We start from the raw sequence: 13,574 nt of genomic DNA on the forward strand, positions 1-13,574 counted from the left end.
CTGATGGAATGTGTTTACACATCAGGCTAGTGGCTTGATATGTAAATGCAGCTCGCTGAAAGGGCTACAGGGAGATATGGTTCATTGTTGGGTCCTCGCAGCCTGCTTTTCCTTTTATGCTAAGCACAATTGTATCCACTGAGCGAGCATCTTGTAAAACACCCGTTGCCTTTGGTGAGTTAAACCCACAGAGGAGACCCATGCTTTGGAAGATATGCATGTTTTATAGGGTAATTGGCAGCGTTGCTTTGCTCTGCGTTCTTTGTAGTTGACACATGGCACCATTTACATTTATTACAATTAAAAGAAAATGCCCATAAAGCATGTGTTGACAAAAGAAGAGGGTAATTATTCCTCCGAGTATTGTCTTCAGATTATTTCTTCCAGGAAAATATATTATATATTTTATACTGATACTGATTCTTTTCTTCTTGTTATTTTATGTTATCGGGCTTGTAGTTGTATTTAGAAAAGACTTGTGTTTGTCATCCACAATGTAGGAATTAATTCACAGTGTGTGCAAACAGTGAGTTGTTGGACTTTTTATCCTAATAGACATTCTAATAGACATCGGTCCTGACTCTGTGAAACCATATTGCCCATAGAGTGTTGTGATATTTTCCTCCATCACCCAAAGATGGATGACTCCACTGAGGCCCTAATCTCATGTTAAAGATTTGTTGGCCTCTAGGAGTCAGGCCTAGCATTGAGGTGCCTCACCTGATTTATATTTGCTGGCACTGGAAGGAGAGCCAAGTGCACTATCTGCAAAGCAGATGCTGCAGCAGTACCCTGGTATTAGGACTTATATTTCACCTGAAATAAAACCTCTGAGCAAGGTTGTGTCCTCGAACCGCCTCTTCTTTCTCTTTTTTTTTCTCCATCTTTTATTGGCTCTCGTCTTCTTCTTCTAACATTTACTTTTAGTAATCTTTCACGTATACGATAACCTGACCAAACAACCATTATGTCTGCAGTGGTTAATAGCAGAGAAAAAAACATTTTGCAACAACCTTTATATTTTTTCTCCTGTGGTTGGATATGAAATCAGAAAGCTGAGGCAAAAATAAGGCCCATCGCCAGCCAAAATGCGGATGAGCGTCGCCTTTAAAACCAAATTCTTGTCTGTCAGCTCCTGTAGTTTATGGGGCAGAGATTACAAAGCTACCGATACAATAAATTAAACTGATGGACAGAATTATGCCCAGTGCTTCCTGCTCTCCCCAATGACGCACACTAACTTAGCGCTGCCTGACAATGAGTATGATTTAACACCCGAGCAAGAGCGGAGAGAGGAGAAACATTCACAGGCAGAGGCACCTAGGCCTCTCACTTTGGCCCACAGCCTAGTGAATAAAACCCTGCTTTAATTCACCCACAAACGTGTCGCCATTAAAAGCCTAAGAATAGGGATTGCAGATCATAAATACTCTCTGATTTATTAGCTGACAACAAAGAACATAAGCCCAGCCAAGGAGAGGGAGATTGTTTGACAGTCTTGTCAAGGGGAGAAAAAGAGAGGAAAAACACACTCGTTCTCTCATTCTCACTCGCAGACACTCTTAGCTAAATCTGACCAAGGATGTAGCCCAGCCCTATCTCCTGCAGCAGTGCAGGAGCAGATGTGTCTGCTCTCTTCTCAATGTGTGACAGACAGAAAAGATAAACAGAGAGAAAGGCTGAGAGGGAGGAAGAGACGGAGGGAGGGAGGTAAAGAGAGCAGGAGCTGGCACGGCACTGGCTAATTTATCTCGCTGAGAGACAGATTAAAGAGAGAGGAGAGTGAAACAAAGTTCCACTGGCTTAATCAGCGGACAGCCTGCTAGCAGAAGACATGATAAATCAGAGCAGGCTCGGTCCTGGAGAAAGCCTTTGCTCTGGGAGGGAACGGGAGACATCCTCAGCCAAACAGCAGTATCTTTTACACGGGCTGTTGTGAATAGCGGCTCGTGAACCTGCGATGGTGTATACGCGCAATCGATACTCGTTGCTATTGTTTGAACAAACATTGTTGTACAGTAGTTGTCGGCTGTTACATCGCTCCAACGCTGTTATTTTTAGGCGCGGGCGAACAATCCTGCTCGCTGGTGTTGTGTAAACAGGACAAAAGGACATGAAGGGCCTTATGTTTCCCCCTCAGTTTTTCTGTGAAGCAGTGTCTTTCTTTAGCTTTGTGTCTGACAGGGGACTAACCTAAGGGCCTAACCCAGGAAGAGGAAAAGGGGCTTAGATATCCCTGTGTCATTAGTTCACTACGGGGTCACAGCTGGGCCACTCAGAGCATGATTACACCCCTTGATTTATCTGCTTTGGAGCCCTAGCACAGATAAATCTCCGAGCTCATCCCCGCCGTGGGATCCTCACTGTCTGATAAACGGCCCAAGCTGAATAAACAACCGCCAAACCCCCCCACCCCCCTCGCACCCTCCACAAACTCCCAAGCCCTCATACATTATGAATAATTCATTCAGGTTGCGAGCTCTGTTAAATGTGTATATTTTCTATGTTAAATGGCAAAGGTGCATCCACGATCTCCATCCAATCCTCAGTGCACATCTTTGATGAAATAGTGAAGAGTCAGAGATTGACCGACATTTTGTTTTGTAGTTGTAAAAAAAGAAAAAAAATTCCTCACCCACCTCCAGCTGTCGTCCTCGAGCGTTTTCACGTAAATTTGCCTTATGCAAATATGTCCCTACCACGGTTCCTGTGTAGATATTGGCCTGTCTGCCACTTTATCACAAAGTTTGGAGTCATTCATTACAGTGACCCCTGCAATAAATTTGCTTAGCGGAAAATTGCCCTCGCTCTCCTGTTTGGTGTGTAGATGTGATCACGAGTGCATTTTAACTTAATTAATTGGCCGTTTCTGTTGACAAGAAATTTATGCAGTAATAATTTGCTCGAAATAGATGCAGAGCGCAGGAAATGAGATATCCATCAGGGCGCTTGTGTTCCGCCAGCTGCACCGCGGCTAATATGAAAGTATTTCAGGCTGCTCAGACCCTGCTGTTTGCGCAGTCAAGATTATATATACCCACGATCCATTGCCTGCCTCAGAGGCGCTCATGGAGGTCTATGATAACAAAGACTATGTGATTTATGGCCTGCTGTGAAAGCAGAACTTGATGAGATTAAACAATTTCATAGCACGAGTGTTTCTCAGAGGGCCTTCTGATTTGTGGCAGCAACACCGACAGTAAATCAGGTTTATATATCTGAAAGCATGCTCAGCAAAGGAGTGCAATTACTATTTCAGACAGCTACTTTTTATTTAATTTTTATCCCTGGTTTGTCTCTTTTATTCCTGGCCTGTCACATAGCCACTCACCTTCATAAGTCCTTTTGAAGGAAGGGCTGAAAAAGATTGGGAGGGTGGGAAAGTCAAGGAGGGTTGGAGAGGACGGTGCAGTGGCATGTGCCCTCTGCTATCTCTCCTCGGCAGCTTTTACAGCAACAACAACAACAACCAAGGGAGGACAACAGGCACCAGAAGAAAGACACGGGCACAGAACAGGGGAAAGCACTCCATTTTTAATGCTTTGTTTGCCTGCTGCTCTGTCCCAGTCTGGGTAAATGGAGTAAGCAGAGTGTAATTAGAGAGCTCAGCTCGGCTCCTTTGCCATAAAGATGACATGCTGTAATGATACAGCTTACAGGCCCGCAGAGGGTTCTGTCTTGCGACGGAGCATCTCGGTCGTTTGCTCGTGACTTACGATAGGTGTGGAGGATGACAGCGTTATCGCTGCGACGTAGCGATTCCGAGCTGCGGATGTGGGGGAACTTCCTGTGAAAGGTTGTCAGAGATTGGAGGCAAGCGAGAGATGGATACAGAGTGTTTTAATCATCTGTTTTTACAGGATGTGTCTAATATTTTCAAATGAAAATAAAGGCCGGCCTAATTATGTGGTGGTCTGATTTGTCACAATCACAGGCAAAATTGTGTTTGTGTTCTGAAAAACAAATCACAAAACCACGACGACAATAAGGCACCGGGTTTTTTTTGTTTAATTAAGAAAAGAAGTCATGCTACTGAATGTTTTGCTCGGAGTTCAGGTCAGATTTCTTTAATTTAGACGCCAGAGCTTGAACTGTATTTACATCACACAACTCAAAATCTGTATTAATCAACTAATCAGTTTTGAGTTTTGGCCTGAATGTAAGTGAACACTGAAATAGATGTGCATTAGTGTTTCGTGCATTAAAAAATATTTTGTGTGTGTGTGTATGTTTGAGGTTTTTAATGTGAGTTCCTGCACACATGCAAATGTGTGTGTTTTGAAGTTGCGGTTAAATGTTCAACGGGTGTTTGTGTGTCTGTGTCCTTGGGTGAAGATGTGAGTTGTGCATCTGTCTGCATCATCCCGTATCTTCCCAGAAAACATCAAGAGATCTCATTATTTTGACACATCTCAGGTTTTTTTTTTTCCTCTTTTTTCTCTCCGTGTGCCTTGAGTCAAAATTAGTTTTCGTTCCCTCTGTGATCTTACTGACTGAAGCCGGCTCAAAGTAAAGAAAATCGCAGTCTTCGTAGCAGGGCTGAGTCAAACACACACTTCACACAGCCACAGTCTGAGTTAAGCATTGCTAAGTAACCTTCACATTTCACTCGTGTGAAGAGCTAATTTCCTTTAAGTTCACATGTCACTTTTTGTAGCTCTTTTTGTGGGTCCTCTTCAAATGTCTCTCGGCATCTAATTGCATAGGAAACATTCTAGACAAGCCGGTGTGACAGGCCCGCTCCCAGAGTCTTCAATTATTAAACATCCTACACTCTAGAAAACAGCCTTGACGTTAGATACAGCCCCTAATCGGAACAGAAAGCCTCATGATATGTCACACTCCTGAGTTGCTGTGGTTTTGTGCGTGTGTGTGTGTTTGTGTAGTTTGCCTTAAAACAAGGAAAGATGAAAATATTTCTTTTCACACCAGTTAAATAAGGCAAAACTATGACAAAAATAATTTTTGTCACAGGTAGATCAGAAAGCTCACACCTTACTTTTTTTCCTCTTCTTTAGTGATAAAAGAAATGGCGCCTGTGGAAATGTGAGAGACAACTGGTTAGGTTTTGCTTAAAAGTTTGACCGAGGTAACAAATTACAGTTTCGACTAATACTTGAAAGATTTCATGATGCTTTTTTTTGCGTGTGTGTCTGTCTGTCTTTGCAACTTTGTAGCATTAGCATCTGCGCCTGTGGAAAGGTCAAACTAAACCAAAATAAAAAAATAGCTTTAAGCCAATTGTGCTGCATACCTGCAATGAAGACTTTCTCCTTTAAATCACCTGTACTTATCCAGCAAGACGCTCGCCCGAAAGGTCGACGACTCTTTAAATTTCAACCTCAAAACAAACACAGCCTTATTACCATCTGTGAGTCATCGCTGTGGGTGATTAACGTTCAGCGGCACTCAACCTTTGTCTGTCTGACGCTTAGCCGTACACAGAACTGCAGGTTTTTACTGTTGCCGGTTCACTCCGTGTGTCTCGTGCCCCGAGCGAAACATCAGTTCCTCTTGTGATCAGTGATCATATGATACGTTTACTCAGAACAAGTTCATTGGAGTAGAACTGGCTAATCATTAAACGCACGCTCAGTAGTCTTCCTGCTGGGGAAAACACTGCTGTTCTGCTCACAAGTGCAGGCACCGTTACATCAAATTTTCTTCCCCCTGCCATCACCCAAGAAAACTGAATTCATTCTTTTCATGCACACTCATTTTATTTTTCTTTTCACTACGCACGCTCAGAATCGCTGAGGTCTCGTGTAACATGACATGAAAACATCTTAATTAATACACTTCTATTGCAGTCTTCGCCATATTTTGATGCCAAAGTACCCATTTTAATTATTTGACCTCATGCAAAGTGCCGCTCTGGCATCCAAAATAATATCTTGTGCGCCAGTGTGATATTCCATTAGATTAGACTTTTCTTTGAGAGCGTACAAATGCCTCTGCTCGATCTCTGGTAGCGAATTAGAGCATTTTCCATTTCATCAGTGCCATTACATGCTGAGAGATGCTCCGAGCCGTTGCTGCTTATTCATTTTTCATTGTTTATTTCTAAAAGTGTTGCATTGTTTGTAACCTCCCCTCGCAAAAAAAAAAAAACTTTAGAAGTGCGAAACACGAATCATAAAAAATTCCATCTAGTGAAGAAATAAACGTGTCATGCCAGCATTAAATGTTGACTCAAATAAGTTCACAAGTTGTGTCTCCTCTGATCTCCAACATGATCAGAAAGCTGCACCAGTTTATAGAGACAAGATGTGAAAAAAGTTCCATGCACAGACACAAAAGAAATATTTTGATATAGACCCAAAGAGAAAACATATCAAAAGACATTTTTATACATGTCTTTTGCAAGCACAAAAAGCAGAAATGGTGTCAAGAGAAAACAAAACAGAAGGCTTGTTTCTTCCAACAATTGCTTTAAGCTACAAAAATCTCCTTGAGTCCCTAGCCTCCCCTCAATGTCAGCCCCCTCCCCTCCCCTCGCCCTCCCTTCCCCTCTCTCCTCTTCATTTCTCTCTTTTCCCCTTTTCCCTCTGTAAGGCAGGACAGGGCCCTCTTTGCACCCTGATAGGTTGCGGGCTGATGCTTAGCAACAACATTCCTGTGCCCTAAGTAGCAGTAAGCCTCTGGCTGAACTCTTTGATGTGGCTGTCAGGCCACATTTATTTCCTTTTAGCACTTTGTCTACTTGTCCAGATGTATAAGGAGATAAAAAGGGCTGGTGTTTACACTGGTCTCCCTCTGTAGCGCGGCTGTAATTAGATTGTATTGCTGGTCAGTCTTAAGGAGGGAGGTGAGGTGAGGCGAGGCAGGAACCAGCTGTGTCAGGATGAGCTGGTCAAAGGGAGACTTCAGAGACAGATCGCCAGAAAGGAAAACAGTGTGTAAGACATGGTGCAACACGGTTGCTTTATGTGCTCACCGCGATGGCCGGCGTCAGATTTGAGAGAAGTCTTCTAGATGAACTAATATCTTCATAATGTACTGTAACGTAACGCCCATCAAGATCTCTAATCCGCAGCCAAGCTTGCAAAACTTTGTAAACTTTGTGGCAGTTGCATGTGAAAAACAACTAGATTTGCGTCAGGCTTCCCTGACTCACTTTTTCAGTGTCTTACATTTTGAAAATCCCCACCGTGGAGGTGGTTATGTGCTCCATGTGGCTCTCTTTGTGACTTGCTTTTCTTCTTTTTCTATCCCTCCCCTGTCTTCCTCTTCCTCCTCCCCTCTCTCTCATGATGATATGTTGGAAGTAATAATCACTATTGCCTCTGGGTTTATCAGCATTTATTCACATAACAACACTGAAAAGGAGAAGACAGACAGCACTGGTGTGATGTATTATCTAGTATGGGAATCATCTTTCATAATGACATCCAACGGAGCTTCCTCTCTCTACCTATTCCACTCTCCCGCTCGCACACATACATCTACACACACTTTCTTCATTTCTCTCTCCCTCTTTGCACTCCCCTCTGTCCACCCTTTATTATCACGGAATCTGTGGTGCTCCCAAGCCTGTAAATTTGTGCCACATTATCATAAGCTGTGGTGATAACTCACATTGCACAGAGACAATAATGATGTGAACACTCAGCATATGCCCCGGGCCCAGCAAATTAAAACAATGCTCAGCTTGATGAGCAGACTAATCTGGACAGCAGAGAGAGGAGAGAGAAGAAGGGCGTCCAGGAGCATCTTACATAGACAACACAGCAGCACCTCCCTCTGTTCAGTGTAGGTACAGCTGGAGAAATCAAGCCAAAGAGCCAGAGGGAGTGAAAGAAATGATACAGGAAAGAGGGAAGAGTGGGAGATGGAGTGTAAATGAAGTCCTTGTTTGGAAAATGTGAAAAGGACACGATGGGACAGGTCGCATAGGAGGTTTCTGATTTGACAGAAAGTTTGCAAACCCTTTGTAATATAAAGGATTCCTGCATTAATTAATCAGAAAATGGTGCCTACATCATTGTCTACATCGCAGCCATAATTTCAAACTTATATGACATTTGGATTTTTTTAAGTTTTGATTCGTACATCTTGACCACTCACAGCGCAGGCATGAAAAATTAGAAATTAGAAACTTGTAGAACCTTCACCTGAGTCCGACCTCTTCTAAGCTCCTTGGACTGCTGCCCTGTGTTTTCTGTATTGTTCTCTCAGTAGCTGCAGAACAGCGACGCTCACTTCACCAGACTTCACATTTGAATGCTTTGGTGGTAATGTGCGACACCCCCTTTCCTCTAAACATAGCATTTTGTGTCTCAACAGTCCACTTTACATTGACCCTGAAGTGTTTTTGCTTCATTTGTGAAACGCACAGTGTTGAGCTTTGTTTTGTTTATATATGTGTCTGCAAAATGGTAGGTTGCTTAATAGCTTCCTTCAATAGCCACCTGTCTTACTCAGTGCTTATCTTAGAAATTTAACAAATTGTAGAGATACCTCCTGGTGGTCCTTTTTCACCTTTTCCAGGATTGCATATCGTGCTCTTGGTCTGAACACTGCGGGACACATACTTGCATAGAGAGTAAACAACAATCCTGAATAATCTCCAATCGTAGCCAGCTTGTTTATTGTTTCTTGATGAGCACCTCAATCTGTGGAAATGCTTTTTGCAGCCCTTTCCAGCTTTGTGCATCAATAAAATGCTTTAAATGTGTTTTTCACGAGGTATGATTCACGTCAGTAATTTAGGAGGAGCAGACTTTGTCAGTACAGACATTGTGTGACCTTATAACAAACAGCTCCTTACAGTAATTGGAGCACCAAACTCTGAGCAGCATTAGAATAGGGGTTCACTTAGTTTCTCCAACCTACTTTCTAAATATGTTTAATAAAGGCACCAAAAGTTTTCTATTATTTTCTATTCTGAGTTTCTTTGTTTTTGGATTTTCATTGTAATGGACCATGCTTTATGAGTAGCCAGTTTAGAAATACTGGTGGAAAAAAACACTTGTTAAAAGTGTTAAAACATAAAGCTATTAATCCTCTCGTAGCAAGTACAGAAAAATTGTCCATTTGTTTCACATGCATGCTTGAGTGCAAATGTCAAGGGCTAATGATGAAGATCTGAGGGTTTAAAGGGGAAGATCGAGACAAGTGGAAGTTGGAGTTACAACAGCCACCTATGGGTCAGCTGTGTGATCAGCAGGCATTACAGCGAGGAGGTAAAGTAGTGGTGTCATATCACTGGGGTGGAGTTTGTTTCAGCACTGAAAACAAGGTGACTAATGTCCCATAGGACCACAGCCAGAGTGCTAAGCTCCATCTAGTATTCACCACACCTAAGTAGTGCTCTCTTGTTCTCATCCAGCACCCCCTATATCATCTGCGGGTGGTGCTGTTAATAATGTGGCAACCCGGAAGATTAATTGTGGCCGAGCATCAAGATTAGGAGGGGATTTTTGTGGGCCAAGCAGGCCTAAAGGGGCCCAGGCTTGTGATCTTTCATGCAGACCAGGAAATGAGGCAAGCAGGGGGCGCAACTCTATGGTGGCCCAGACATGCATAAAGGTAGATCAGACAGCTCACAATTCCCGTCTTAATGCCTGAGTCGCTTGTTTCTTTTCCTATGAAGTGACATAGACGAACACTGAGTGTGTTTGTACTGATCGGTAATATGAGTTGCAAACCAAAATGGCAAAATTCAAAGATAGGCAAACGCTAAATAAACCTTGATAGATGTCTCAAAAATGAGATGGGTGGTGAACATTTTGCTGTAGGATCTTTAGTCTCAGTCCAATATTTGTTTTGCTAGTGCAATGCTTTAAATACCCGACTATTTTCCTTACATGTCAGGTGACAGTAGTTACTGAGTACAATGTGTTCATATTTTTAGTTCTTTTACTTCATAAATATACATCGCAGAAGCAGGGGAGTGATCTGTGACATTTCTTAGGAGGTTTTTAGCAGCAGGTCTGCTGTCAAAACTATATTCTTCTTTTAAGCAGCATTTTTTTTTTTTTCAAAAGCTGACTCTCCAGCATACATGTAGCAAGGCCTTTAAAATAGGCGCATTTTGTCTTCTTTTTTTTTCCTTGGTATAATATGAGACACATGCTGGCCAGACCTTAATGCCTTTCAGAGATGCTATCTGAAAGCACATTATGTGATCGTTTTCAGTTCACATTGCTCTCTTTGCCGATGAAGAATATGGTTCCATTTAACAGTGCAGACCATTCCATTTCTCAAGGTTATGCATGGGCATGTAGAGGAACAACAATAAAAGTGGGAAAAATGCAGCTCCAAACCATCTCTAATATGTATTTGTCAGTTGAGTCTCTTGCTATGATTAAAGGCCTAGTGAATTCCTTCCTGCAAGAAAGGAAAGTATTTCTGCAAAGGCATCAGATATCGCTGTGTCATGATAAACTGCCTGCTCCACTAGCTAAAAGGCTAAGGTGGAAAAAAAGAGAATGTTTTGGACCTTGAAAGTGCACCAAAAGAATAACAACACACAAACTGTTGACCCGTGTGGGAATACCGTCTCATGACATAGAGGCCACTGTTTTCTCTTTGTCCCAAACCCGCATTCATCACACGCGTTTAGCCTGATCCTCTGACTGTGCTCACAGTCAGAGGTTCAGTCCAGTTTTGCAGCTAAGGATGTATGAAAAAATCACATTTCAGTTGTAGGACAATAAATAAGATAAAGAAGTTAAACGAAGAGAAGTATGTATCATGTAATTTGCATTCACACTGTCTAGTGTAGAAAGGTTATTTCGTGCCATTTTATAATTACCCCCATGTTACTGTTGTACTTTGCTCAAAGCAAGCCCTTAATCTTACTATAATATAAATGGATAAGTTAAATTAGGAAAACACCACTGAAGGTGATTAACCCATTACATTAAACCTTGTCCTTGTCCATATGGGAAGAAAATTTTTTTTTGTCATAAAATGTAAATAAAATAAAATGAACTTTAGAACAAAGACTGCCACGTGGCATTATTTTTTAACCATGTGGCAGTGGTTTGCTGCTTGCTTGCTATAACTTTATAGCTAATTCTTTTTCTACATTCCTTTTCTGCTAGTCACTTAATGAGGCTGGATCAGAGAGCCACCCACTGCCCTATTCGCCTCTACCGCGAGGATCCAGAGATCCCATGACCCACAAAGGTAAGAAAAATATTTATTTTCTTCAAAATTAAGAAGAAACATTGAGATCCTGGTTCTATAGATTATGTAAATGAGTCATAACGCTAACAGCAGCAGAGAGTGGGAATCTATTGAACTTGAAACTGAGTTGAAGTTATCTATTCTTATTGATCTCTTCTCATCTGTGTGATGTGTTGATAGTGGGAATAAATCTGAGTAATCTCAGCTAACTCTGATCTGAGTGTAAGCGTGGGAGCATGCAGTACATACACAGAATGAAGCATCCTTGATCTGTTGATACTAGACATTGATTAGGCTTCATATTGACCCAGTGTAGTATGTTGATGTAATTATGTAGCAACTTCTTAACATCAAACACTGCACTCTAGAAAGAATACAACACATTCATTAAAACGATACACTGCTCTAAATTAATGGCGAAGGCCACCTATTGCTTTTGTACCAGATACTCAGCTGAGACTTTAAGAAAAAAAAAAGTTAACTTCAATATTATTATACTTATCATACCCACAGGTCATTATCCCGTAATCAGCTGAAATGATTTACTGCAACCAAAATTAACTAATTCAATTCATTCCACTTGCATTTTTTTTTTTTGGATGAATTCACAACAAAAGTCACATCAAGGTGTTTTATATTGTAAGGTAAAGACCCTACAGTAATACAGAAATAACACAACAATGCCACCCTATGAGCAAGCACTTGGTGACAGTGGGAAGGAAAAACTCCCTTTTAACAGGAACGAACCTTCAGCAGAACCAGCCTCAGGGAGGGTCACCCATCTGCCGTGACCGGTTGAAAACCAAATGTGCATTTTAGTCAGTTTGTTTGACAATTTAGTGGTTTTCTTAATAATTAAACTGAATTAAATAAAGGAAGTGAATATATTTTATTTTAATACCACCAGAAACAAAAGTAAAATTCTTAAAATGCCCTCTATACACACATTCCAGCTATTAACATAAAATAACATAAACACAACCTATGCTTCAGCCACACTTCCAGAGATGAGCAGTCTCTTATGGATCCAGCATATGTACAACATATGGAGGTGCAAGACCATTTAAGACTTTAAATGCAAACAGCATCACTGTATACTGGATTCTGTAGTGCAAAGGAAGCCAGTGTCAGTAATGCAATCTCTCTTTTTTCTTTCAGTCAGTAATTTTCTGCTGCATTTTTGGACTAATTTTAAACAAGCAAGAAACGATTTACTAACTCCAGTATACTGTGCATAACAATAGTCCAGTCTACATGTAATAAAAGCATGCAGAAAATTTTAGAGCTGATGGTTTTAGACAAAATTTTAGTCCGTGTCAAATTTGTGTCAAGGATTTTAAACCTGTGTTTTAAAGTGGGTAAGGAGCCCAGGTTATGTGTCAACCTAGTTCATAGTGGAGGGCCTAACGATACGGCTTCTGTTTTGGATTCATTTGACTGTAAAAACTGTGGGATGTTTCTATATCCAAGATGCAAACAGTGGGCCTTCATATGCAGCAATAAGAGGACACGTGCTGATAGTTTAATAATAAAGATCATTTTAAACATAAAATTTCACAGTCAGCCACCAGTTTTTCCATATCTTGCAAAAGAAAATAAACATGCGAAGCAATGTCTTCTATTTTCCAAATTCATGTTTATATATAGACTATAAACCCAGATTTAAGTAAGCCTGACTCTTGAACTTGGCTTTGTGGAGTTGTTTAAAGCAGAATTAACAGATAAGTTTGGCTTTTCACAGTAAGTACCCTATTTCAGGGTTCAGGGTAGTTAACTATTACTTCATGCTTGAGAGATTCATCAATGATGTCACATTGCAAAATATTTGTGATGAGCTGACAACCACTATAGTAGCATTACTTATCAGTTGCGAGTGCTTCTAGGCTAATATACAGTAGAATAGACCTCCATCCACATTAATGGTGCCAAGGACAGATCTATGTCATGAAAGCCAGGATGGTGGCGGCTCTCATCGGAAGTAAGGACAGAAAGAGCCTTGTGCTTTGTCAAAATCAGACCTGGCTAAGAACAACTCATTTAAAGGTGAGGGGACCTGCCACATGAAATATTTCTCCCCTCTGACTGAGATCAGAGTAACAGTGACAGTCTCCATTTGTTATTTTTATGATGCGGCGCTGCAGCCTTAGATAACACAGCTCTCGTCTTCGCCCTTCACCTCCTCTTCGTGTCCCTGCCTCGTCGAGCCCCTACCCCCGCTCTTACTTTTTTTCTTTTCCCCCCGTTTATTTGCTCTTCTCAAACACAGTTGAGTTTTCTCTATGTGTGGGAAACGGTCACAGTAACTCCTCATACAAAGAGAACAAAGTGGTGACAAAGCAGCGCTACAACAAACAGAATGGTTGAGACAGTAATTCCACACAAATGCGTGCTGAGGGAAATTCAGTATATGAACAAAAGGGCTGAAACAATGTGCTGCA

The 13,574-nt window shown here is 41.4% G+C and overlaps 1 protein-coding gene across 1 annotated transcript in view; it reads left to right on the forward strand.

The window, feature by feature from the left end:
* The window catches only part of lrmda (leucine rich melanocyte differentiation associated), a 210,032-nt gene that overhangs the window by 171,089 nt on the left and 25,369 nt on the right, over positions 1–13,574 (forward strand). The window contains exon 6 of the mRNA XM_006783781.3: positions 11,052–11,136. Within this exon, the coding sequence (XP_006783844.1) occupies positions 11,052–11,136 (85 nt within the window). The remainder of the gene's footprint in view (positions 1–11,051; positions 11,137–13,574) is intronic.

This window comes from Neolamprologus brichardi, chromosome 13 (assembly GCF_056152115.1).
Source record: "Neolamprologus brichardi isolate AB-2024 chromosome 13, ASM5615211v1, whole genome shotgun sequence".
In the NCBI taxonomy this organism is placed as follows: domain Eukaryota; kingdom Metazoa; phylum Chordata; class Actinopteri; order Cichliformes; family Cichlidae; genus Neolamprologus; species Neolamprologus brichardi.